This window comes from Bos indicus, chromosome 15 (assembly GCF_029378745.1).
Source record: "Bos indicus isolate NIAB-ARS_2022 breed Sahiwal x Tharparkar chromosome 15, NIAB-ARS_B.indTharparkar_mat_pri_1.0, whole genome shotgun sequence".
Lineage (NCBI taxonomy): Eukaryota > Metazoa > Chordata > Mammalia > Artiodactyla > Bovidae > Bos > Bos indicus.
The window spans coordinates 78304854-78331631 of NC_091774.1; the positions used below are offsets into that span (position 1 = coordinate 78304854).

Genomic DNA, 26778 nt, shown 5'->3' on the forward strand with positions numbered 1-26778 from the left:
TCACTGGCTTGATAGTACCTGCCCTGGGGGATTCGCCCAGGTGCTGGTTTATCAAAGATCTGTCTTTTAGAGAAGACAGTGGTATGACTTTGCCTTGAAAAATCTTTTTTGTGGTGGTGGTGGTTGTATTTTGGTTACTGTTAAAAACTGATTTGGAGAACAGTTGTCTCCAAATGCAACAAACAGGTGTTCCAGAGATGGATGCACTTTTTAATTGAAGGAGAATATGGTAGGCAGGAAAATCTCTGTAAGAACTCTTATCACCACCACCTGTGATTATGTGAAGGCCACCCTGAGACTGTCCTGGTGGGTGGGGAGGACCCGGGCTGGGTCCTGTGCTCTCATTTTGCTGGCCTCGTGGGGAGTGGGGTGGACGGTGGGTTTGCTGACAGCATCTTTCTCCTCTGGCGGAGGCAGGATGGTCTTGGTGCCGCTCTGGCCGTGATGGCCGGCGAGAGTTGAGACTGCAGTCGGTCTGAGAATTTCAGCCCGAGTTCTTCCTAACGTGCACCAGAATCCTGGACTCCGGCTTGCTCTCTCTGCTGTCCTTCTTTCTGCGTTAGCTGCAACACTCCCTGGTTCTGCTTTTTCTTATGCTTTGTTGCAACAGCTCACCCCTCCCCACGCAACACCTCTTTAACCTTCCCTTCCCAGCTCCTGCTCGGCGCTGATAATGGTAATACTAGCTAATATTTATCGGGCCCCCGCTGTATGTTAAGTGCTTCGCATGGATTGTATCATTTAAGGCTTGTCAAAGTCATCCTGTGCGGTAAATACTGTTTAAACCATTTATTTTTTAAGTTATGAAAGTTATCAAACACACACAGATGAACTCCAGGCACCCCTCTCTCGGGTTCTGCAGACTCTTTCGCCCCTTCCCTTGCTCAGGAAGGTGGTTACTGTAGTCACTGAAAGAGGATAGGGAGCTGGCTCAGGTGCGTGCAGCTGGTCAGCTGGATGCCAAAGTATCTTCTCTCAATTCCTGTGCCCTCCCACTTGCTGACTGATCTTTGCTGCTGTTTAGGGAGTGCCTACTGTGTGCTACTTAACCCCCACGTCAAGCCTATAGAGTAGACGATAACTTACAGGTGAAAGAGTTCCAAGAGGTGAGCCCCCTGGCTCCAGACTCCTTACTGATAGCTAGCAAGACCAGGATTCAAACCAGTCAATCCTAAAGGAAATCCACCCTGAGTGTTCATTGGAAGGACACGTGCTGAAGCTGAAGCTCCAATGTTTTGGCCACCTGATGTGAAGAATTGACTCATTGGAAAAGACCCTGATGCTGGGAAAGATTGAAGGCAGGAGGAGAAGGGGGCAGCAGAGGATGAGATGGTTGGATGGCATCACCGACTCAATGGACATGAATTGGAGCAAACGCTGGGAGCTAGTAGTGAAGGATGGGGAAGCCTGGCGTGCTGCAGTCCGCAGGGTCACAAAGAGTTGCACGTGACTTGACAACCAAACACACCAGGATTCAAATCCAGAACTGACTCCAGGCCCCGTGCATTTTCTTCCCCACCCATTCTCTGCCCTCCTCTCTTGGGCAAGTGCAGGCGGAATCAGTGGGGTGGTGGTTTGGCTTGTGGGAACCTCTTGCTGCAAACTTGCTAGAACACAGGGTTACTTCAGAATGAACTCTAGAAGGGTGTGAGGAGCTTCTGGGCCTGTTGAAATCTCTGTTGGTCCTTGTGGCCTCGGAGACAGAATCCACCCTTGACCTTTTGGCCGTTTTTCATAGATAATGAGAGACCCCTTAACATCTGTGGTCAGTTGAAGGCAGAGCTCGCCAGGCTAGCACTTGGGAGTCCCAATGGTCAGTGCTCCTCTGGGAGAGAGGGGGAGAGGTGAGGGGGGCTGGGGAGCTGGGAAGGATGGGCTGTGGATGCACCCAGGTAGGGGGCAGTGTGGGGATGGGGAGGTGTCCACGAGAAGCTGGCCCTGAACACAGCGGGCCCTTAGTCAAGGCTGAAAAGAAGTGTTAGTTGCTCAGTCATGTCTGACTCTTCGCGACCTCATGGACTGTGGCCCACCAGGCTCCTCTGTCCATGGGGTTCTCCAGGCAAGAATACTAGAGTGGGTTGCCATGCCCTTCTTCCAGGGGATCTTCCCGACTCAGGGATTGAACTCCAGTCTCCTGGATTGCAGACAGATCCTTTACTGTCTGAGCTACCAGGAAAGCCCTAGTAAATGGTGGCTCTTAGCTATTTTTATCAGTGCTCTAAGGTGGATGGGTGGTGCTGGAGGGAACCGGTGGGATTTATGCAGTGGTTTTATTCAGATTCAAGAGTAGGAAGTGAAAATCTTCAACTGAGAGATGAACTCCCTACTCTGTTTTTCTCCTTTGGGCGGGTGGTAGTGGCATGGGGGAGCAGGTCAGGGGACGAGCGGAGAATTTGTTGTCGTTTTGTGTCTCAGGGTCTCCGACTCTTTGCAACCCCATGGACTGTAACCCGCCAGGCTCCTCTGTCCATGGGATTTCTCAGGCAAGAACACTGAAGTAGGTTGCCATTTCCTCCTCCAGGAGATCTTCCGGACCCAGGGATCGAAACCCTGTCTCTGGCATTGGGAGGATGAATTCTTTACCACTGAGCTGCCAGGAAAGCCTGAACAGAGAATTTAGGGGCAGGCAAAATGGTCTATTTTGCATCTGACATTGGCCAGAGGTCTCTTCCTAAGAGAGAAAGTTAGAAAGTAAATATCATGAGTAATTGCAACCCATGAATTTTACAAACTGCACTCCAGTTAGTAGTCAGAAACTCACATGTGGTGGACCTGTGGGGAATACAAATGAATGGAATGTGCCAGTCCCTGAGAAGTCCCGGTGCCTCTCCATCTCTTATATGCTCTTGTGTGATAGAGAAAATGAGGAGTGTGCGCGCCATGTTGCTTGGCCACTGCCGCGAGCCCTCAGCATTGAGGTGACGATGCTAGGGGGCGGCGGGGAACTCCATGCACTTACCCCAGTGAGGGGGGCTGATGCGCAGAGACAGCTCTTTGCTTTTGTTGTTTAGTCACTCAGTCGGGTCCGACTCTTCTGCGGCCCCCATGGGCGGTAGCCCACCAGGCTCCTCTGTCCATGGGATTCCCTAGACAAGGACGCTGCAGTGCACCGCCATTCCCTCCTCCAGGGGATCTTCTCTACCCAGGGATCGAACTTGCATCTCCTGCATTGGCAGGTGGCTTCTTTACCGCTGAACTACCAGGGAATCCTGACTCGTTGCTTACATGTGGCCAGATCTTCTTTGCCTTGTTTTTTTCCCTTTGAGAAGCTAAAAATCAGTACTTGAAAACATGCTGTCTCCTAATTTTAAAGTATTCACTTAAGATTTTAAGAAACACTGTGGCAAAGCATTATGTCTTATACCATAAATATATATAATCTTTTTTTGGACAATTATATCAAAGTTGGAAAAAAGTACGATGGGGGAAATAGAACAGTGTTCCAATGGAGGTAAATTAAAAAAAAAAAAAAGCAACAACCCTGTAGATTAGATAAAACATGTCAGCGAGCTAGATTTGAACCGTGGAGTTGTAACTTCAGATCCCGGGATTTAGCATGTGATGTGGGGAAAAGGTTCAGACGGGGGCCTGGATCTTGCCAGCTCTGATGCTCTCGTGAGGTGGGGAGGTGAGTCCTGCTTTGTGCTTTAGTCTTAGGGCTGGGTTATGTTCGTTTGGCCTCCATCATGAAGTCGAAGGGGAGATTGATTACTCGTTTACAAACCGTGTCCCTTGAGGCCCATCGGGGAATCCATAAGTGTTTCCTGTGAGATTCCTTAAAAAAACACGCCCCACCCCGTCTCCAACCCCTTCCAATAAACTGTAATGCAAACACTTGTGTGTTACACCAACTTTTAATACGTTGGGGAATACAGGGTTTCGATTATGCATCTATTATATTGAAAATAGGAACAAGGTAACTTGAACTTTGAATGTATAATGAAAAGATTGCTTTTACCCGAGGGCACATAGATACACATGGACATTTATACCTTCATAGATATATATGATATGTGGAACTCTATGCATGTAGTTCTTCATAAGATTCTTTGTAAAAGAAATAGTTCTGCTGCTAAAAATACCCATGGAAACTTCTGGCCTGGGGTTTCCAAGTTCATCTTCAGCTCTGCATCTCAGAGTTCACACAGCCTCACCAAAATAGCCCCTCTAGTTACTTTTTCCTCTCTGCTTTGGAAGGGAAATGTTCATCATGCCTTCAGCTGCCCCAAGAGGCAAAAGATGAGCCAGCTGGTGTTTGCCAGGGTAATTGTCGCTGACTCCTTGTGTCAAAGCCTCACCTGACTTTTTTTAGGGCACAAAATTATGGATTATGCTGACCCTTCTCCGCAGTCTCTCTCGATGACAGTGTCAAGTTCAGAGAGTCAATATTTGCCTATGAGGCAGAGTGAGCCAGCCCACTCTCATCTGGCTTTGCCCGATGTCTTGTACTGTGGGGACCGCTTGCCATGTTGCCTGTTGGACTGCCTCTCCCCACTTGGGACTCTAGGATGGAAATGGATGCCAGGTGTTAAGGTTGCCCTACAATGTCACACCTGTCTTCTGGGAAGTTTCCCATAAAGGTGTTTATTGCCTGGCTTCTGGGTTCGGAGGGAGTGTTCCGCCTTTCCAGCTTTTCTGTCTGATTTACCGTCTTCTTTAAGTGAAGGCAGTACAGATTTGTAAAGCTTTACTCAGATATAATTGATGTACACAGTTGCATACTGGGCCGTGTGGCACGTGGGACCTTAGTTCCCCTGCCAGGGATGGGGCTTGTGCCCTCCGCAGTGGCAGCATGGAGTCTTAACCACAGGACCACCAGGGACCGGGGAAGTGCCAGTGATTGACCTTTTTATCCCACTTTTAAAGGGAGATAAATGGAAGATAAATTATCAATCCTGATAATCCATCAGGATTGGAATGTGTGCCTGCACCGAATCCCATAAAATGCTGTTTGATTTTGAAAAGCGCTTGATGCAGTTCGCAGTTTGGTTAATTACGTCAGTGGGTAAAAATAACTATTGTCATATGGTGTGTGGGCTTGGTTTTAGAAGGATAAAGAATCTATTGTTACCCATTGTGTTATTCAGTCACTTATTACCCACCCCGAAACTCTGAACGTGTGTAATAGAAAACCTGAAGCTCTGTCACTTGCTGAAATCCAGGCTCTGTGAATTTATCCTCAGACTCTGCTCCTTTTGAGAATAGTGCAGAATCCTTCTTCATGCAGCCCATTTAAATAGATGGATGGGACCTGACCACAGGGTCTGTGACAGGCAGGGTTTGTGGCGTGCAGCCCTGGAAGTGCCTTTGGGTTCTGTGGCCTCAGGTGAGATTTGTCCAGGGTACGAACCAGCTTAGGGCTCCCTGGAGTCCTTAAGGTCAAGAGCTTCAGAGTCAGACAGACCTGAGCCGGAACCTTAGTCTTCCTAGCTGTAGGATTCTGGGTCAGGAACTTAGCTTTTCCAAGGCTTAGTTTCTTCATCTGTATAACAGGGATCAGCACAGCTCCTGCCTCCCAGGTCCTTGTCATAAGCCTCCTAAAGGCGATGATGAATGTGATACCTGCAGCGCAGTTGTCGGCCAGTGGTCAAGGGCTTAGTCAATATTGTTGGAAGTCGACTCCACTGGCGTGAAGTTCCCGCGTGGGATCACTCTCAAACCACCCATGTGCCTCCCTCTGTATCTCCCCTCCCTCAGCGCCCCCGCCTTCCGCTGGGGGGCTCCTGGCTCCCTCTCAGCGTTGCATGGTCATTGTCTTTGATGTTGGTCCTGCCCGTGGCTCTTGGTGAGTCCGAACCACCTTATGTGCCCTGGTATCATCCAGCCCAGGGCCTGGTGCTGTGCCAGGCCTCCAGGAAAGGGCACAAATGGCTGGGACTGAAAGGGACTCAGAGCCTGGGGAGATCCTGGGGCTGGAGGGGTCATAGAAGGTCATCCAGTAGCCTGGATGTCCCGTAGCCTCTTTGGAGTTTGTTGAGGCAGGAGGAAGGCTATGACATTGGGCCTTTAGCAACCTGGTTTCATTAGAGCCTCAGGAGAATACCGAGGTGGGCTGTGGATCGCATATGTCCTTCTGTGGCTTTTCAGCGGATGAAGTGGATGGCTCGGTGAGACCCAGCCAAGTCCCTGAGCTCACAAGTGCCAGGGGAAGTGGAACCTAAACCTCTTGATCACCTCTCTGGGCCGTGCCTGCGACGTTCACAGTGGTGAACCTCAACGGTGATGTGACATGATCTCTGCTTCGGCCCTTCTGTGTGCAGCTGCGGGCCCCTGCCTCCTCCCCCCGCCCACCTCCACCCTGCTCCGCCTGCCAGGAGGAGGCTGCCCTCCTCGGGCTGTACCATGAGTGCCCTCAGTCTGCCGCTTCCTGCTGGGCTGGCCCCTCAGCCCCTTACCTTGTTGGGTCCCACGGCTGCTAAAACTCTCACCCAGCCCTTGCTGGGTTCCCATCACACCCTTGTAAACAGACCCTTTGAAACTCTCCTCAGTTACCCTGGTAGCATGTCATCTGTCCCCACCAGCCTCCCCATGAACACTGGCATGTTTTAGAAAGGGTAATCTAGCAGTTCTATATTAACTTTCCACTATGCATTGAAAGGAGAGACGGAGAGAAGCAGCCAGGTGTGTGGATGAAGGAATAGGGCTGGTTGTGCACAAAGAACTTTAATTTAGCTATTGGGCTTTTATATTCAAATGAGGGATTGTAGATACTGCAGCAGATAGAATCCTTTGCTGGCACTTCTTAATGTGTGTGTGTGTGTGTGTGTGTGTGTGTGTGTGTGTCTACTGAGAGCTTCAAGATATAAAAGGGGAAATGGTTTGTTTCAGCCCAAGGACAGTGCTGTCTTCTGTTCGGGCTGAGGGTTATGAGGTTTGTTTTTGGGTGGCCGCAGTGTGGAAGTGGGAAGTCCAGGTGCATTCAACACCCAAGCATCGTCAGGCCATGACCGCTGAGTGTACCCACAAAGGATGCAGGGAGGGAGCGGGGAGACAGGTGTGATGGGGCAGTCACAGAGGTATTGGGTTGGCCAAAAAGTTCATTCCAACCCAGTACTTAGAAAGGGGGAAGAGAACACATCCAGGTCTGTTTTGGTGTGTATTTAGGAGGAGTGTTTACCTGAAGAGGAGCTGGGGGGCATTTAGAAACTTTAGGTGAATGTAGCTAGTGAGATCCCTGTGATTTAGCTGCTTGGCAGGAAGAATCCAGGGTTCAACGTGGACCACTGATGGGACCACTGTAGCTTTGGCTGAGTTGGGATGGTACCGAGGGTGGTGTTAGCAGTTTTGTTTTCTCTGGGCATGGAGGAAGACCCTTGTGACTGGAACCAAAGTTTCAGGACTGGGTGTGGTTTCCAAAGAGGGTTCGGCTCATCAGCCTGACCAGAGGAGGCTGTGAAGGAAGAACACATCCCCGGGGCAGGGGGATGATGAAAAAGGCTGGATGTCTCGACAGTGAGGGTCTGCTCCTTAGAAAAGAAGCAGAAGACTGGCGTGCAGTGCTGGGTGTTCTTGGGTGTCATTAATGCTCGGCCATCTGGTTGGCCAGTGGGTGGACCATTGTCTGCTGTCCCTGGGGTAGCTCGATAGTCCTTGGCAGACTGAGGACAGTCTTAGAGTCTTTTCTCGTATGTTGGTATGTCTTCCTCCTTGGACAGTGAGCGTAGTCTCTCTTCTCTCTGGGCCCCTTTAGCCCAGTTTTGGGGGCCTGCAGAAGCCTTGGGCCACCTGTATGGGTGACTTTGCAGGGGGAAAGTGGGAACATGGGCGGGCTATGTGTACTCCATCCAGGTCTGCCTCCCAGGAGAGAAGGCTTTGGGGAGTCTTGGCTGGAGTGGCTGAGGTCAAAATCTGGGTTGTTTCTGGTACTTCCTCACTGCTGTGTGTCCTTGGGTAAGCCCCTGAGTGCCTCTGGACCTCCCTACCCACCTCTGTAACTGGGTTCTTCAGCTATTTATACACTTTGGAAAGGATGTGTTTCAAATTGCCTATTGGTTATGTCAGTGGAGTCTGAGCTTTGGTGTCATCTGTAAAATAGAGATAAAATACCTTGCAGAGTTGCTGTGAAGATTCCAGGTAATGATGGTAGTAATAGTGGCTAAAGAGATCGTTTTATTTCATTTCATCCCTGTTCATAGATGTGGACCAAGGGACAGAGAGGTTAAGCTACCTGCCCAAAGTCACACTGCCAGTAAGCGGTGGCCCTGAATGACTTCACCCAGGTGGTTGGTCTGGTTCCAGAGCCCTGGCTTTTAATCAAGATTCCATGGGTCTGGGCTCGGACAAAGGTCACAGCAAGCCCAGCTCAGTGCCTGGCATGCTGTGGCCGCTCAGTAAACTTGAATTCCTTCCTTTTTATCCTCAGAATGCATCTGGAAGTGGAGGTCCCCACTGTGCTTCTGATCAGACGCTTCACCTCATGTTTTCTTTTTTATTTTCTCCTGATTCTGGAGGTTAGCAGTGCCAGATCAAGGTGTGCATGGCGTGCGTGCTAAGTTCCTTTGGTCATTTCTGACTCTTTGCGACCCCATGGACTGTAGCCTGCCAGGCTCCTCTGTCCATGGGATTCTCCAGGCAAGAATACTGGAGTGGGCTGCCATGCCCTCCTCCAGGGATCTTCCTGACCCAGGGATTGACCCTGCATCTCTCAGGTCTCCTGGATTGGCAGGTGGGTTCTTTACCACTAGCGCCACCTGGGAAGCCCTGCCTAGCTCATGCTATCTAATGTCTGGTTCAGGGAGGTTCATTCCCCCTTTTCCAACTGTCCAAATCCACCTTTCAAAACCTTCCTATTTTACCTTCGTCTTCTCCTCCCTCCCCCACCCTCGTCCTGCTAGAAGCCACCTTTAACTCTTCCTTCCCAGCGGCTCAGCTTGATGATAGTCACCTACTCACTGCCTTTTTTTTTTTTTTTAATTGGGGTGATATTCACATAACATAAAATTAGCCATTATAAGGTGTGCAGTTCAGTGACATTTAGTACACTGACCATGTTGTGTAACCACCACTCCATCGATTATGGTTTCAGAACATTTTTGTCCACCCACAGAAAAGCCAGTACCTGTGAACAGTCACTCTCCCTTCCCATCTTCTGTCCCCTGGCAACCGCTAGTTCTGCCTTCTGTTTCTGTGGATTTCCCTCTTCTGGACATTTTGTATAAATGGAACCACAGTCTGTTTGCTTCTGTGTCTGACTTCCTTCATTTGGTGTCATGTTTTTGCATCCATCCTCATTGTAGCATAAATCAGAGTTTCCTTCCTTCTTAAGGCTGAACAGTGTCCCTTGCACATGTATACACATTCCGCTCATCTGCCAGTGGATGGTGGGTTGTCTCCACCTTCAAGCTATTGAGAGTGGTGCGGCTGTTAACCCCCACTGTCTTTTATGCAAACACTGCCCCCTTTTCTGTTTGAGCACCGGGACTGTGACTTCTGGTGTCCCCTGAATCCTTGCCACAGGGTGGGCTCATTCATCACTCCCTGCTGGATCTCCTTAAGCCAGGAGGGAGAAGACTGGGAGCAAGAGGTGCCCCTCGCTCGTGGGCTGGCTCAACACACTTTATCTGGTTTAATTTCTTCCCAGAGGAAGGTAGCAAGTGGAAAGTGCCTTTTTTTCTTCACCGTGAAGCACTTCTCACTCCAGTGCCCGGGGCAAGTTCGTAACAGCCAGCCAGGGAATTTCTGAGCTCTGTGACCTAAGGCATTCTCTGGCCTCAGTGTTCTCGTCTGCACAATGGGAATGCTCATTCCTTTTTCACAGACTCGTGTGAGGGTTAAATGAGATGGAGCCTCTGGAATGCTTGCTTCTTTCCCTACCTGGAATTGGAGCTCTGGGTGAGGGCCATTCAGGTATGACCTGAATCAAGTCCCTCATGATTTTACAGTGCAGGTGACCACGAGATTCAAGAGATTAGGTCTGGTAGACAAAGTGCCTAAAGAACTATGGATGGAGGTTTGTAACATTGCACAGGAAGCAGTGTCCAAAACCATTCCAAAGAAAAAGAAATGAGAAAGGTGAAATGGTTGTCTGAGGAGGCCTTACAAATAGCTGAGAAAAGAAGAGACTCAAAAGGCAAAGGAGAAAGGGAAAGATATATCAAACCGAATGCAGAGTTCCAGAGAATAGCAAGGAGAGATCAGAAAGCCTTCTTAGGTGGACAACGTAAGAAATAGAGGAAAACAGTACAATGAGAAAGACTAGAGATCTCTTCAAGAAAATTAGAGATACCAAGGGAACATTTCATGCAAGAATGGACACAATAAAGGACAGAAATAGTCTGGACCTATCAGAAGCAGAAGAGATTAAGAAGTTGCAAAAATCTACAGAACTATACAAAAAAGGTCTTAGTGACCCAGATAACTACGATGGTGTGGTCACTCACCTAGAGCCAGACATCCTGGAGTGTGAAGTGAAGTGGGCCTTAGGAAGCACACTACAAACAAAGCTAGTGGAGGTGATGGGATTCCAATGGAGCTCTTTCAATTCCTAAAAGATGATGCTTTTAAAGTGCTGCATTCACCATGCCAGCAAACTTGGAAACCTCAGCAGTGGCTACAGGACTGGAAAAAGTCAGTTTTCATTCCAGTCTCAAAGAAAGGCAATGCCAAAGAATGTTCAAACTACCACAGGCTAGCAAGGTAATGCTCAAAATTCTTCAAATTAGCCTTCCACAGTATGTGAACCAAGAACTTCCAGGTGTACAAGCTGAATTTAGAAAAGGCAGAGGAACCAGATATCAAACTGCCAACATCCATTGGATCATAGAAAAATCAAGGGAATTCCATAAAAACATCTATTTCTGCTTCCTTGACTATGCTAAAGCCTTTGGCTGTATGGATCACGACAAACTGTGGAAAATTCTTAAAGAGATGGGGATGCCTACCTTACCTGCCTCCTGAGAAAGCTGTATGCAGGCCAAGAAGCAACAATTATAACTGGACATGAAACAATGAATTGGTTCAAAATTGGGAAAGGAGTATGTCAAGACTGTGTACTATCTCCCTGATTATTTAACTTCTATGCAGAGTACATCATGCAAAATTTCAGGCTGGATGAAGCACAAGTTGGAATCAAGATTGCCGGGAGAAATATCAACAACCTCAGATATGCAGATGATACCACTCTAGTGGCAGAAAGTAAAGAGGAACTAAAGAGCCTCTTGATGAGGGTGAAAGAGGAGAGTGAAAAAAACTGACTTAAAACTCAGCATTCAAAAAACTAAGATCATGGAACCCGATTCCATCACTTCATGGCAAATGAAACGGGAAAAAGTGGAAGCAGTGACAGAGTTTATTTTCTTGGGCTCCAAAATCACTGTGGAAGGTGACTGCAGCCATGAAATTAAAAGATGCTTTCCTTGGAAGACAAGCTATGACTTAATATACCTAGATAGCATATTAAAAAGCAGAGACATCACTTTGCTGACAAAGGTCTGTCTAGTCAAAGCTATGGTTTTTCCAGTAGTCATGTACAGATGTGCAAGTTAGACCATAAAGAAGGCTGAAGAATTGATTCTTTCAAATTGTGATGCTGGAGGAGAATCTTGAGAGTTCCTTGAACTGCAAGGGGATCCAACCAGTCAATCCTAAAGAAATTCAACCCTGAATATTCACTGGAAGGACTGATGCTAAAGCTCCAATACTTTGGGCATCTGATACGAAGAGTCAACTCTTTGGAAAACACTCTGATGCTAGGAAAGACTGAGGGCAGGAGGAGAAGGGGGCGACAGAGGATGACTTGGTTAGAGAGCATCACTGACTCAGTGGACATGAGTTTGAGCAAACTCCATAGTGAAGAATAGGGAAGCCTGGCTTGCTGCAGTTTGTGGGTCACAAAGAGTCGGACATGACTTAGTAACTAAGAACAGCAACTTGCAGGCAGGGCGGTTTCTATGCAGTCCTTCCTGATGAGCGACCACCGGTGCCTCCGGGTGTCCCCTTAGAAGGGGAAGGAGCTGCAGTCATTCTCGTCACCATGCTTAGTTGTCACTGCCGGAAAGTTGTCCCCACTTCCCTTTTCTGCAGTTAACTCTGGTGCTCAGTGTAGGAATCTGTGGAAACTGGCTTTTTCCCGTCTCACCCCAGGCACAGCTGTGCTCTAAGTTTAGAAAGGTGAGCTTTCTGTTGATTGAATGACTGGAATGAGAGGGACTGCGCTCTGTTGTGTCCGACTCTTTGTCACCCTTTGGACTGTAGCCCGCTAGGCTCCTCCGTCCATGGAATTTCCCAGGCAAGAAGACTGGAGGAGGTTGCCATTTCCTTCTCCAGGGCATCTTTGCAACCAGGGATTAGACTGCATCTCCTGCGCCTCCTGCATTGCAGGTGAATTCTTTATCCGCTAAGCCAACGGGGAAGCCCTTTCTGTTGTGTTCTTTTAAAAAGTACTCATAAGGTGTCCCCCACGCACCTTGTGGGGTGTTGTTTGCAAGGGTCTTTTTGCCCTGTGGTCACTGGAAGAGTTTGGGGGCCTGGCAGACCTAACTGGCCTCCTGTGTCTGCCTCTCACTGACCAGCTCGGTAGCCCTGGAGGACAGGTCACTGACCTTTCACTTTCTTTATCTATAAAAATGAAGGTTACTGTGAAAATTAGTCATCTAGCTTTGTGTTCATTATAGTGTCAACTAGTGTTCCAAATAGTGTTCTTTTGGTTGCAAACCTTAGACAACCCAAACAAAAGTAGTTAAATTAAAAGGGGTATTACATCTCCCCAGGCAAGAAGTCTGGAAGTAGAAAGAGTCTAGAATTCCTTGATTTGGCAGTGCAAGAAGGATCCAAGTGTTTTCTCTCTTTCCATATCAGCCATCCTCAGCTGGTGGGTGAGTTCTTCCCTCCTTGTCACACAGTGGCCGCAGAAGCGCCAGGCATCATGGGCAGATCTGCTGAAGTCCAGCAAAGCAGGATGGTATTTCCTTCCATGAATTTCCTTTTTATTAGAGAAGAAGTATTCCCCCAAGAGACTCCTTGCAGATTTCTCTTAGGACCCTACCCCTGTCTTTCATTTTAGTTTGCATCCTTTAGATTCCCTGAGTCCTAAGGCAAGGACTAAGCTGCTGATGCTTCATTTGGGAAGTCAAGGCCCATTGAGGTCAAGATGAGGGAATGAAGCCGGGAAAGACGTGAAGCCACGTGAGCTAGGGTGACGTCACTCTAGCTACTGTTTCATCATGAGCCTCGAAGAGATGCCAGCTGGTGTGTACACCTGGTGTATAAGGTCTTCTTTGGGAGGGTTGCCAGGAGAAACTGTACCTGGCTCTGTTAAAGAGGCACACTGAGAATATCTTTTGAAGTTAATGTTTAAACCTTCCCTTAGTTCTAGTACATTTCTTGCCAGTTGCTTTATGTTGGAAGCTAGTGGTTTAGGACAGACTGGGGTCAGACTGCCTGGGTTCAGACCCTGGTGCTATGGCTCAGTAGGGACCTGAGCCTCCCATTTAGGGCAGTTTGGAAGAGGGAATGAGTTAGTATCTGAAAGCGCTCTGTGCATATTGGGCCAAGGGCGTTGAGAATGCAGAGTCAAAGCACGATTCTAATCTTGGGAAACTTGTGTTTGGCCATGACTGATTCTGGGAATTTCATCTGTAGAACTCAGAGCTCTTTGACACGTTTTCCTGTGTCGTGACCAGCAGCCAGTCAGTGTTTGCCGAGTCTCGGACTGCAGAGGACCCAGATTGACATGCACAGACACTCTTCCCCTTTCCGTGCGCCCCCCTGACTTCCCTTGGCAGGTGGTACCGACCCCAGGGCACACTCCATCTGTCCCCCTCCCTCCCTCGCTCCACCATGGCCCCCGTGACTCGGGGCCTGTCTGCTTTAGTTCTGAGGTTTTAGCCCAGAACTTGGCACACACAGGCGCTCAAGAGTTGCTTGTTAAATGTCAGTACTTTCTACCTTGATGGACTGATTTACAGATGTGTCTCATTTCCCTTACTTTTCTGTAAATAGTTTGAAGACAGAGCCCAGATCTTTATTGCTTTAGGCAATATTTGGTGGGATGGATGGATGGTTGCATGGCTTCCAGGTGAGGACACAGCACACAGATGCCCAGGCAGAGAGAGAGTAACATTGTAAAGGGCTGGGACGTGCCATCCTAGGGTCACAAGGTGATGTAGTTTAATGGTTTCCAACGCGGGAGCAAAAAAAAAAGTTTACTGCCCTGTGCTGCTTACCTAGTGACCTATTCCTCCTTTTTCTCCCTCGTGTGGTCCATCCTGGATGATGTGGGATGCAGAGCATAGAGTGAGGGCGAGGGCTGGAGGGAGGACGGTGAGCTGGAAACGCTGAGGCCTGAGATGAGGCGGGCTGAAGGGTACATGGCGGCGGTGGAAATGGAAAGTATGAGAGTGGTGTGTGAGCAGGAAGGGAAGTCAACAGGGCTCGCCCACCCCTTGCCTCCCCCCTCCGCCCCCTGGCACCCCATCCCGCAGGTTGGCAGGGAGTGAGGAGGGGAGGAGTGCTGGATTCCTTTGAGTACTGGTGCCTGGGTCCCTGGGAGACAGGGCTGGGGCTAGGACCCCTTCTGACCACCTATCTCATGAGACGAGAACAAACGTTCTTGTTTTCTCCATTTGATAAGTGCAAACTTGTGTGATAAGTGGGAGGAATATGGGGCTGAGTAAATCGGGCTCCTGGGACCTGACCGGCTTTGGCCTTGTCCTTGCTGTTGAACTTTGGGGAAATCTTTTCCTTCACTGGGCCTTAGAGGTTGGCTCCTCTGCAAAATGAGAGGCTCGTTCTTTCCTTCCGTGACACGTATTGAGTGCCTACTGTGTGTAATATTCTAGGCGTGGGCACAGACGCAGTTTCTGTTCTCCTGGAGTGTGCATTTCTGTCGGAGGAGACTGACGATGATTGAGGTGAAGGCTGGGAGAAAACGCACCAGTCAAGCAGTGTGAATGGGGCTCATTTCCATCGGCTGGTGGCACCATCTGGGAAGGTCTGGATGGCGGGGTAGGGGGTGAGGGCAGTGTTTTTGGAGAAGGGAATCAGTGCATAAAGGCTCCTGTGGAGAACCAGCTTCAAGAACATTGCAAAGGGCATGAGAGGTGATAACAGAGGGAACCTGTGGTTAAGAGTTTGCATTTTATTCTAAGTGTGATGGGAGGTTTGAGGACATTTTTTCCACTGGAGTCTCTTTTGATTATTTTCCACTTTACAAGGGCCGTAATTGGAAATATCCCATTAACAAGAAAGATGTGATTTTACTAAACAACAGATTAAACAATCTTGAATTTTTTTTAGGCTTTTTAAATGTGGGGAAATAATAGGGGCTTGATAAATATCTTTGAGAATCCTCAGGGATCTTTACAGATGGCAGATGGAGACACCCTCTGGTTCAAACATTTATTCTTCACAAAGCCGTTTGCCGAATGATTTTTAAAAAGATTCCTGCCAGCTCCTGATAGAAGGTGAACTTTTGCACGATGAACATCTCTAACGCGGTGGATTTCTGCTGCCACACGTCTCTCTTCATATCCTCCGTTCCTCGACCCAAAGTGGCTCTGGGGAAGGGGCGATGGGGGTGGGGATGGCCCTGCTTGCTTTCTTTTGGTCCAGAGAATCTCAACTCCTGTTGCGATGTCCTTTTGCCTCAAAGTGCAGCGTACTGACGGGAAGGAGCGCGGACCTGGGGAGTTGCTCTTATTGAGTGTTTCCGGGGGAAGAAACGCTGGACAGCCAACAGCCGTTTGGTCTCCCTGTAACTGAGTTCATCCATTGTTTGCAGATGGATGCGCTTACCCTGGATTCTCACATTCAGTGGCCTCACGCCCTAACCCTGGCCGGCAGGCCTTTGCCTAATGCATTTCTTAACACCCCACCCCAGTCATTAAATTTTCATCTGCTTTATTTCTGATTTGCAGTTTGCCCAGGCTGAAGGAATCTACTGACTTCCGTTTTCTTTTTCTGTTACAGATCCTGTGCGCAGATAACTGTAGTAAGTACCACTTCCCACTCTGCGCTTGTGTTGTTCGCTACTGCCCCCTACTGGACGCATCAATATTAACAGGACAGTGAGAAATCACAGAACATGATAATTTGCTAAAACTCGCTTAGTTCCAATATTTCTTTGGAAGTGGGGTAAGGGTGGAAACAGCAAATGAAAGAAAAAATTTTATCAGTTGTGCAACCCTGACAAATACAATTTTTTTTCCTGTGATTTTTTTTTTCCTACCCTACATTTGTGGGTGATTTTTTTTTAAAAGACAACTTAGTTTTCATAATGCAGTATGATGTATATTTATTTCATGCACTGTTAGCCTGTAAGTATTTTCTTGTGTTGCTGCATCACCCCATGATTTTTTAAATGATGTACAGGTTTTGTATGATCTTTGGAAAACCAGACGTAGCCTCCTGTATATTGTGCTTCAACTGTGCTGAGTCTCAGTTGCTAATTAGTTCCTGATCCATTGAAGTCCTCCCTGGTCTATAGTAAAATGAGAAAAATGGGGTTGCTATAGTAAATTTTTAATGGAACTTAACATATTTAGTTGAAAGCATTATTTACTCTGGGGTTATGTCCTCACTAATTTTTTGATCATTATTCACTTCTATAAGAAATAAAATGAATAATATTTAGTAATTTTTAAATGTACCTCTTTGAAAAATAAAAATAGGTGGCTTTTGTCTGTTATCAAAATTCAAGGACTACTTCCCCCCCGCCCCCTGCCGGTTGGTAAAATCTCAGCCTGTGAACCATAGAGATAAAATTCTTAGAATATTCTTACAGTGTCATGCAAAGGGCGCAGCCTTGCTGAAACCTGCTAATAAAGAGAATCTCACTTAATAACAGTAATTATGCAAAGCCTGTGCAAACAATAGGAAGAGTTCTGTAATTGCTTTCTCTTCCTTGTTAATCAGTTTGGTAAATAAGCTGGTAGGTTCCTTGCATAGGCTCAAATCACTGGTGCAAAAGAAAATATGTGTGTGTAAAGGCCATATTGGAAGGTGGGGGAGGAGAGATGAAAGAACTGTGATACATTTAAAAAATTATAGTTAAAAGTCTGTTGAATGGCCTGTATGTGGTGGTGGTGGGGGGTGCTGTTTTATTAGCTTGCATTTTGTTTTTCTTTCCTGTGTTCTAGGCACCAGCTGCAATGTGACTACATTCTCATCTGTAGCCAGTAAGAGTCCATGGACCGCAGCCCCAGAAAACCTTGTAACAACTGTAATGCATTCGAATGGCCAGTTTACTCAGGCGGACAGTAGGACATTTTCACCCCTGGATCCTGGTATGCACTATCTATTCACCCTTTAAAATGGCTCCAGTCAGTTCAGTCGCTCAGTTGTGTCTGACTCTTTGTGATCCCATGGACCATAGCACACCCCGTTTCCTGTCCGTCACCAACTCCTGGAGCTTGCTCAAACTCATGTCCATTGAGTCGGTGATGCCATCCAACCATCTCATCCTCTGTCGTCCCCTTCTCCTCCCACCTTCAATATTTCCCAGCATCAGGGTCTTTTCAAATGAGTCAGTTCTTCCCATCAGGTGGCCAAAGTATTGGAGTTTCAGCTTCAGCGTCAGTCCTTCCAATGAATATTCAGGACTGACTTCCTTTAGGATGGACTGGTTGGATCTCCTTGCAGTCCAAGGGACTCTCAAGAGTCTTCTCCAACACCACAGTTCAAAAGCATCAATTCTTTGGCGCTCAGCTTTCTTTATAGTCCAACTCCCACATCCATACATGACTACTGGAAAAACCATAGCTTTGACTATATGAACCTTTGTTGGCAAAGTAATGTCTCTGCTTTTTAATATGCTGTCTAGGTTAGTCATAACTTTCCTTCCAAGGAGTAAGCGTCTTTTAATTTCATGGCTGCAGTCACCTTCTTCAGTGAATTTGGTGCCCAAGAAAATAAAGTCTGTCAGTGTTTCCACTGTTTCCCCATCTATTGGCCATGAAGTGATGGGACCAGATGTCATGATCTTAGTTTTGTGAATGTTGAGTTTTAAGCCAGCTTTTTCATTTTCCTCTTTCACTTTCATCAAGAGGCTCTTTAATTTTTTTTCACTTTTTGCCATAAGGGTGGTGTCATCTGCGTATCTGAGCAATCTTGATTCCAGCTTGTGCTTCATGCAGGCTGGCATTTCTCATCATGTACTCTGCATATAAGTTAAATAAGCAGGGTGACAACACACAGCCTTGACCTATTCCTTTCCCAGTTTGGAACTGATTTGTTGTTCCATGTCCATTTTTAACTGTTGTTTCTAGACCTGCATTTAAATTTCTCAGGAGGCAGGTAAGGTGGTCTCGTATTCCCATCTCTTCAAGAATTTTCCACAGTTTGTTGTGATCCACACAGTCAAAGGCTTTGGCGTAGTCAATAAAGCAGAAGTAGATGTTTTTCTGGAACTCTTGTGTTGTTTCAGTGATCCAGTGGATGTTGGCAATTTGATCTCTGGTTCCTCTGCCTTTTCTAAATCCAGCTTGAACATCTGGAATTTCACGGTTCGTGTACTGCTGAAGCCTGGCTTGGAGAATTTTAAGCACTGTTTTACTAGTGTGTGAAATGAGTGCAATTGTGTGGTAGTTTGAGCATTCTTTGGCATTGCCTTTCTTTGGGATTGGAATGAAAACTGACCTTTTCCAGTCCTGTGGCCACTGCTGAGTTTTCCAAATTTGCTGGCATGTTGAGTGCAGCACTTTAACAGTGTCATCTTTTAGGATTTGAAATAGCTCAAATGGAATTCTATCACATCCACTAGCCTTGTTCATAGTGATGCTTCTGAAGGCCCACTTTACTTCACATTCCAGGATGTCTGGCTCTAGGTGAGTGATCACACCATCGTGATTATCTGGGTCGTGAAGATCTTTTTTGTACAGTTCTTCTGTGTATTCTTGCCACCTCTTCTTAATATCTTCTGCCTTTTTAGGTCCATACCATTTCTGTCCTTTATTGAGCCCATCTTTGCATGAAACGTTCCCTTAGTATCTCTAATTTTCTTGAAGAGATCTCTAGTCTTTTCCATTGTAATGTTTTCCTCTATTTCTTTGCTTTGATCGCTGAGGAAGGCTTTCTTACCTCTCACTGCTATTCTTTGGAACTCTGCATTCAAATGGGTATATCTTTCCCTTTCTCCTTTGCCTTTAGCTTCTCTTCTTTTCTCAGCTATTTGTAAGGCCTCCTCAGACAACCATTTTGCCTTTTTGCATTTCTTTTTCTTGGCTGCCTCCTGTACAGTGTCACAAACCTCCATCCAAAGTTCTTCAGGGACTCTGTGTATCAGATCCAATCCCTTGAATCTATTTGTCACTTCCACTGTATAATCATAAGGGATTTGATTTAGGTCATACTTGAATGGTCTAGTGGTTTTCCCTACTTTCTTCAATTTAAGTCTGAATTTAGCAATAAGGAGCTCATGATCTGCACCATAGTCAACTCCCGGTCTTATTTTTGCTGACTGTATAGAACTTCTCCATCTTTGGCTGCAAAGAATATATTCACTCTGATTTCAGTATTGACCATCTGGTGATGTCCATGTGTAGAGAGTTCTCTTGTGTTTTTGGAAGAGGGTGTTTGCTATGACCAGTGCGTTCTCTTGGCAAAGCTCTATTAGCCTTTGCCCTGCTTCATTTTGTACTCCAAGGCCAAATTTGCCTGTTACTCTAGGTATCTCTTGACTTCCTACTTTTGCATTCCAGTCCCCAATAATGAAAAATACACTTTTTTGGGGTGTTAGTTCTGGAAAGTCTTGTAGGTCTTCATTGAACCATTCAACTTCAGCTTCTTTAGCATTACTGGTTGGGGCATAGACTTGGATTACTGTGATATTGAATGGTTTGCCTTGGAAATGAAGAGAGATCATTCTGTCGTTTTTGAGATTGCATCCAAGTACTGCATTTCGGACTCTTTTGTTGACTATGATGGCTACTCCATTTCTTCTAAGAGATTCTTGCCCACAGTAGTAGGTATAATGGTCATCTGAGTTAAATTCGTCCATTCCAGTCCATTTTTGTTCACTGATTCCTAAAATGTACCTGCTGCCAAAAAGTGCAAACACGTGAGCAAGACCTTTGGGGTAGGTTGTGGGTTTTGGAGAATGCCAATATCTTCATATGTGCACTATATTCAAGATCACTTCATCTAGGCTTCAATAGGAGAATGCAACTAATATCTCTTTGCTCCCTATTCTTGGCCTCGTAGCCTGGCTCCCCTGGGAGCTGTTTTAACACTTGTCTTTCTGTCTGCTCTCTGAGCAGCACTCCAGTGGTGTCGTGGTTAAGAGCCCAGACTGAAAATCAGAGTCCCAGCTTTGCTTCCTGGATCTGTCACTGTCTCACTATGTGATCCAGGGCTAGTTTTCCTTAGTTTATTGATTTATGTTTTTGCCCTCACCACACAGCCTGTGGGATCTTAGTTCCTCAAGAAAGTGAAAGTGAAGTCGCTCAGTTGTGTCCGACTCTTTGCGACCCCATGGACTGTAGCCCAGCAGGCTCCTCCGTCCATGGGATTCTCCAGGCAAGAATACTGGAGTGGGTTGCCATTTCCTTCTCCAGGGGATCTTCCGGACCCAGCGATCGAACCTGGGTCTCCTGCATTGTAGGCAGACGCTTTTTACCATCTGAGCCACCAGGGAAGTCCCTAAAAGAAATACTAAGTAATTTATTGAGGTTGGTTGGGCTTGAAGGGAACCTAGGAATTGAACCGGCGTCTCCTGCATTAGCAGGTGGAGTCTTTACCACTAAACCACCAGGGAAGCCCCTGGCCCTTCCAGCCAGGAATCGAACCTGTGGCCCCTGCCATGGGAGCCCAGAGTCTTGACCACTGGACCACTGGGTAAGTCCCTCATTGATCTTCTTAGATCTCAGATTCTTCATCTTTATCACCAGAAATACATACATATACACACATATTTTTAAAAGATACTTTAAGATGTACTTTGCTGAACTATTGAAAGTTCAGGACTTGCTTTTCAGGAATTCCCTGGCGGTCCAGTGGTTAGGACTCCACACTTCTACTGTAGAGGGCACAAGTTTGATCCCTGGTCCGGGAACCTAAGGTTCCACATGCCATGTGGCACGGCCAAAAAAAAAAAGAACTTGCTTTTCTAAAATCTTCCCAGAATCCTTATGCGAATCAAAATTGAGGTCTTAACACAGTTCTTTGCCTTCTTAAAATGGTGCCGTCGCCTCCTTCGTGAAGTTGTTATGACGCACATGTGGGAAAATGTGTGCACAGCACCGTGGCGTGGTCCTTGGGAGCCGGCCAGCACCCAGAATAGGACTGCGGCTGTTCTTGCTGCCTGCGTGCTGTAACCGTGCCCCCTGTTTTATCATTCTCCTCCTCGCCACCATCATCACTGACTGCAAATGGCATCACAGTGATAACCTGCGAAAATGCTGCTCTGACGCTGTGAGTGGTTACGTGATACAGAGGAGCTTCACGTCTGGAGGGGCTTCCTAACCTGCAGTTTATTGAAGTGAGGGCCACTAGATTTTCCTGTGCCTGGTCCCTTTCTCTCGTTTCCTCTCCTGCCCTTCTTCTTCCACTGGGCCGATGTTTGCGTCTCCCTGGCTCCCGATGGGGCACGCCCCCCGTGCTGTCATTTGAAGGGCACGTCCATGCAGCACCTCCTTTATTCTCCTCGGATCCAGCCCTGGGTCCTTGAGAAGGGCCTTACTGCTTGTGCTTACGCTTCTGTTTCGAGTTGTTGCTGTAATTAGGATACACCCATCTTGAAGTTTTAATTCCTGTTAGTAACCAGCATGGCTTCCATTGTGTTAAGATCCCATACATCTGCAATTTGACAGAGGAGGAAGTAACGTTCAGAGCGATGAATTTTACTCTGAGTAAAATCTCATGCCAGTGACCGGCAGGATTGGACTCTGAGCCCTGACTTTTGAATGTCCAAATTTAGTGATGGTGTTTACAATGTCATGGTGTCTTAATAATAATCCTTTATGTTTAAATATAACATTCTTGAGCTGTCAGCAGAGGAAACCGAGACTGAGATATTTTCAGGGGTTACTTCCAGGTCACACAGCTAAGGGGCAGAACAGGTCCTTACCTCCAAGCTTGGATTCCAAGGCTGACCCTTTCTTCTTTATGCTCTTCTGTTCTGTGCCATCTTTATGCCAGAGAGCTGTGGCGCTTCCTCCTAAGATCTGAGTTTGGAAAAAAGGCTATCAAACGCACAACGTTTAGGTCTGAACACAGTTTTTTCCTTCTTAAAATGGTGCCATAGCTTCCTTCATGACGTTGTTACGAAGCATACATGGGAGGATGTGTGCACGGCACCTTGGCAGGGTCCTGGGGACCATGTAGTGTACACTCCTCTCCATACGCAGCGTTTTCTGAACATCGGGGATGGATGCATTTAGCATCTCAGGTCTGTACAGATTTAACTCCATGTTGAAGTTGTAGCCAGCAAGGCCAAACTCTATTATTTTTATCTTTTAAAAAACCTTTTTATTTTGTATTGGGGTATATCTTTGATTAACAAACAATGTTGTGACAATTTCAGGTGAACAGCAAAGAGACTCAGCCATGTATCTGTTCTCCCCCAAACTCCCCTCCCATCCAAGCCACCACTTAACATTGAGCAGAGTTCCCTGTGCTGCACAGTGGGTCCTTATTGGTTATTCCTTTTAAATACATCCTGTGTATGTGTCCATCCTAACCCCCTCAACTATCCCTTTTCCCCATTCCTTTCCCTGCCAACCATAAGTGTGTCCTCCAGGTCTGTGGATCTCTTTCTGTTTTGTAGATTCCACACATAAGGGATGTCATACAGTATTTTTCCTCTGTCTGACTTTCTTCATTCAGTGTGATTATCTAGGTCCATGCTTGTTTTTATCTTTATTTGGTAGCCTTCTGTTTCACTGACACATATGTATGTATTATATACACACATGTATGCATGTATGTATATATATCTATCTAAATACATGGAAATCTAAATGTATTTTGTTGGAGGGAAGTCCAGGAGGCAAATAAAGAGAAATGAAATTTTATAGTTGCAAAACTCACTTCTGGAAAGTAGACATACAGAACAGCCTTTACTCTTACATTTCTTCTTGAAAAATAATTTTTTCTGTCCTTTTTTTTGGAAACAACATTAAAATAGAATCCAGTCCTGTGAAAGCGGTTACCACCAGTCCATCCAGTGTGACCGCAACTTGGAAAAACAGCACAACTGCTTCTGATTCCATGGGTGGCATAAAGAGTACGAATGAGAATCTGCACACGAGCTTTGCAAATCAGACAGGTTATAACAGCATGGATTCGGGTCCAGGAGGCAATGGGACTTCAGGAGATACCGCAGTAGGTAAGACGAGTGGCTCCCAGGGCGGATCATGAACTTCCTTCTCATCCTGTACCCTAGAGCCTTGCCCATTCAAGTTGCCTGTTGGAAAGAGATTGATTTTTGTTGACTCTGGAAGATGAGGGAAGATTCTGTGTGGTTTCACGCCCAGGAGTTCAGGTGGCAGGATCATTTAATACTAAGGTCCTGTGTGTTTTGGGATATTTTAACTGCTTCCAACTGTTTGGTTTTTAAAAAATCTCTCATTATTATTGGTGAATAGTTACTTTTCTGCTAAGACTTGTGAACAGAGACCCTGTTAGAAATGTGTCTTGATGCTGTTGGTAACTACTAGGCTTCTTTTAAGCTCCCCGGGAAAGTTGATGCTGTGTTTGTATTCCCAGAAGCTTCTGTTGGGCATGAAAATTTGGATACTTTATAGAGGAGTATATGCTTCAAATGCAATAAGAGCCCAGTGACATTGGATTAAGCTTAGATTTTTATTTAGCTTAAGTATCAGTACCCTGAACCACCAGTTATAACTGCAAATAACAGCTTTTTTTTTTTTTTTTAAAGCTGAAAAGAACCAAAAGCATAAAAAAGAGTTGAGATGCCTTTTTTTTAAGCTCAGAAAAATACAGAATTCAAAAAAAGAGGTCCTGTGTTGGTTTTCTGATCTGGAGGGGCGGTGATGTCATTGGCTGGTGGGAGCCACGGGAAGCTGACCTCTCGAGCCCGGGGCTTGAAGTGACCACCTGGCATAGCAGCTTCCGCACACAAAGCAAGCCAGTGCTAGACCAGTGGTTTTGAACATGGCTTTTCTCCAAGCCAGGAAATTATTTCTGTAAATAAAATGTTGCCCAGGTGCCCAGAAACTGCAAAGAGCTGGAGAAAGAGGAGCTACAGGGATGCAATGTCACAGGTACCTTCAAAAACTCCTGGAGGTCCTCAGAGCACAGTTTTAGAGAAAACAAAACCTGCAGGAAAGCTTCACCGTATTGTGAGAGAGACAGGAAAAGAAGGACAGGGCAGAGGAGATGGAAGGGAACGGAGGAGGAAGAAGAAAGCAGAATTTAGAGTTGGTAATGGGACAAGGTGACACAGAATTGGTGACTATAGGAACGGGGAGGTGACCAGGTGACCCGAAGCACCCAGCTCAGGGGCTGAGGCTCCTCACTCCAGCTTAAGGCCCCCGAGGCCAAGGCTGTGTTCATCAGCTGCTGTTTACTGAGCATGTACTATGTGCTTCAGATCAGTTCAGTCGCTCAGTCGTGTCCGACTCTTTGCGACCCCATGGACTGCAGCACGCCAGGCTTCCCCATCCTTCACTACTAGCTCCCAGCGTTTGCTCAAATTCATGTCCATTGAGTCGGTGATGCCATCCAACCATCTCATCCTCTGTCACCCCCTTCTCCTCCTGCCTTCAATCTTTCCTATCATCAGGGTCTTTCCCAATTGAGTCTTTTCAATGTGCTTAGCTGCCCCTAATACATCAGAGTGCCCTCACAGTAACCCTGAGGGCTACAGAGGAGGAATCTGTAATGCTGAGAAGCTAAGTTTCTTCTGGGCTCCTGGGGTCATTGAGCACCATGTGGAGGGAACCCAGGAGCCTGGTTCCAGAGCACTGTGGTACAGCAGTGTCCATAGCGGCCACCCAGATCACTGAGCTGGCTGGTTTATTCACATTCTGTTTCTTTAAAAAAGACAACTGCATGACCCAGTTTAGAAATCTTGGCCTCAGATATGGTTTGACATGAAGAATAAAGTCGTAGAATGGATCAGCTGGCCTAGAGCTGGATGGGGCCTGATGGGCATCTGTGCCAGTGTCTTTGAGTTGAGCCTCCTCAAGCAGGATTGTGGCTTCGTCTGCAGTGCTGTTGCTGCGGTTACTGTCTAGTTTCTAAGTCATGTTTGACTCTTTGCGACCCCATGCTTAAAGCTAGAGCCCTGGGCTCTAGTTCCCCGATGCTCCAAGTATGCTGTGCGTTCTTGAGCAAGTCACCCTGCCGTTCTGAATTTCCGTACTCTCATCTCAAGACTGAAGGATATGGGTGTCATTTTGGCCAAAGTGGTTTGGTTTTGGTCACAATCAGCCAAATAAAGTGACAGAAAGGATGGCAGAGGGATAGTATAGATTGGAAGTCTTCAGAAAATTCCCCTTGGGGTTGGAATACAGGGATGAGCGTCTCAGTTGAAATGTCTCGGTACTATGACATATTCGTATTATCTGGAATTGAGACTTTTAGATGTAGCAGATGGTCACTATTTTGGATGCTTCTTCCTGATAACCTAAAACAAATATTAAAAGCTGCTGTTTAAAAGGGCAATTTAAAAGAGTGGCAAATCACTGTAGAAGTTGACTGTCTTGGAGAATAGTTCTGATCCTAAAAAGTTATGGCTTTAAGGTTCATCCTTTTCTCCTTTTTCCTGCATGATGGTAAGTTTTCTCCCCACTGTGAAGCGACAGAATTGCACTGGACTCTGACATAAAGGAAGTGTCTGTAGTGGGCCCCAATGAATCATCGGTGCCCCCAGTCATTCATAATGAAGGGGACTGCAGGCATCTCGTTCCATCAGTGCCCACTCTGTGCTTTTCAAATAGAACCTCATCCAGTAATGGATCTGCGTGCTGCCTTCGTGGGTGTGACGCACGTGACTCTTACCTGGAAGACTGATAACATCACGGACACCTGCCGGATGCTCCTTGAAGGAAGCCAGGAGTTGACTACAAACTTAACGGTCAATATTTTTGACCTGAAGCCGGGGAGTCAGTACACGGTCACCCTGTATCCTTTAGGATTAAATGAGACCCAGGGAAGCCCCCTGTCGACAGAAAATGGCTTGGGTGAGTCACAGCGGTGGGCTTCTGACCCATAAGGCCTTGAAGGAAGAGATGAGGTGACGCTGGTCTCTCTTCCTGCTTCTTTTAACCGACCTTCACCCTGGTCCAGGAGTTCTGCCTGTTTTACCCTCTCTCTGCAGGGGTATGGTCCAGGGAAAGAATACCTTGAGTGGGGCTCTGCTTAGCCCAGTGCGAATCATGGGGTTGTCCCTGGAAATCCATGTTTGGAGTTGGGTGGGAGAAGATGGGTTCTTGGAAGAAGTTGGGGGGTGATGCAAGTAGCTGCTTTGGAGAGAAAAGCACGTATATCTGTGGTGCTACCTGGTCTTCCCTGGTGGCTCAGATGGTAGAGTCTACCTGCAATGCAGGGGAAGACCCGGGTTCAATCCCTGGGTTGGGAAGATCCCCTGGAGAAGGAAATGGCAACCCACTCTGGTATTCTTGCTGGGAGAATCCCATAGACAGAGGAGCCTGGCGGGCTACAGTCCATAGGATCACAAAGATGCAACTTTGTGACTTTAGCACACCTGTGCTAAAAGTACAATGCAAAATACCTGCCAAAGATGAGGCTCCTGGGACTTCCCCGGCAGGTCAGTGGTTAGGAAGCCACCTGGCAACACTGGGCAGCGTGAGTTCAGTTCCTGATTGTTAAACTAAGATCCCACGTGTGTCACACAATGAATGAATCAGTCAATACACA

General features: G+C 46.8%; 1 protein-coding gene across 1 annotated transcript in view; it reads left to right on the forward strand.

Annotated features, from left to right (window-relative positions):
- The window catches only part of PTPRJ (protein tyrosine phosphatase receptor type J), a 178964-nt gene that overhangs the window by 105987 nt on the left and 46199 nt on the right, over positions 1–26778 (forward strand). The window contains exons 2-5 of the mRNA XM_070804250.1: positions 15907–15928; positions 17076–17222; positions 23060–23260; positions 25839–26081. Coding sequence (XP_070660351.1) covers positions 15907–15928; positions 17076–17222; positions 23060–23260; positions 25839–26081 — 613 coding nt within the window. The remainder of the gene's footprint in view (positions 1–15906; positions 15929–17075; positions 17223–23059; positions 23261–25838; positions 26082–26778) is intronic.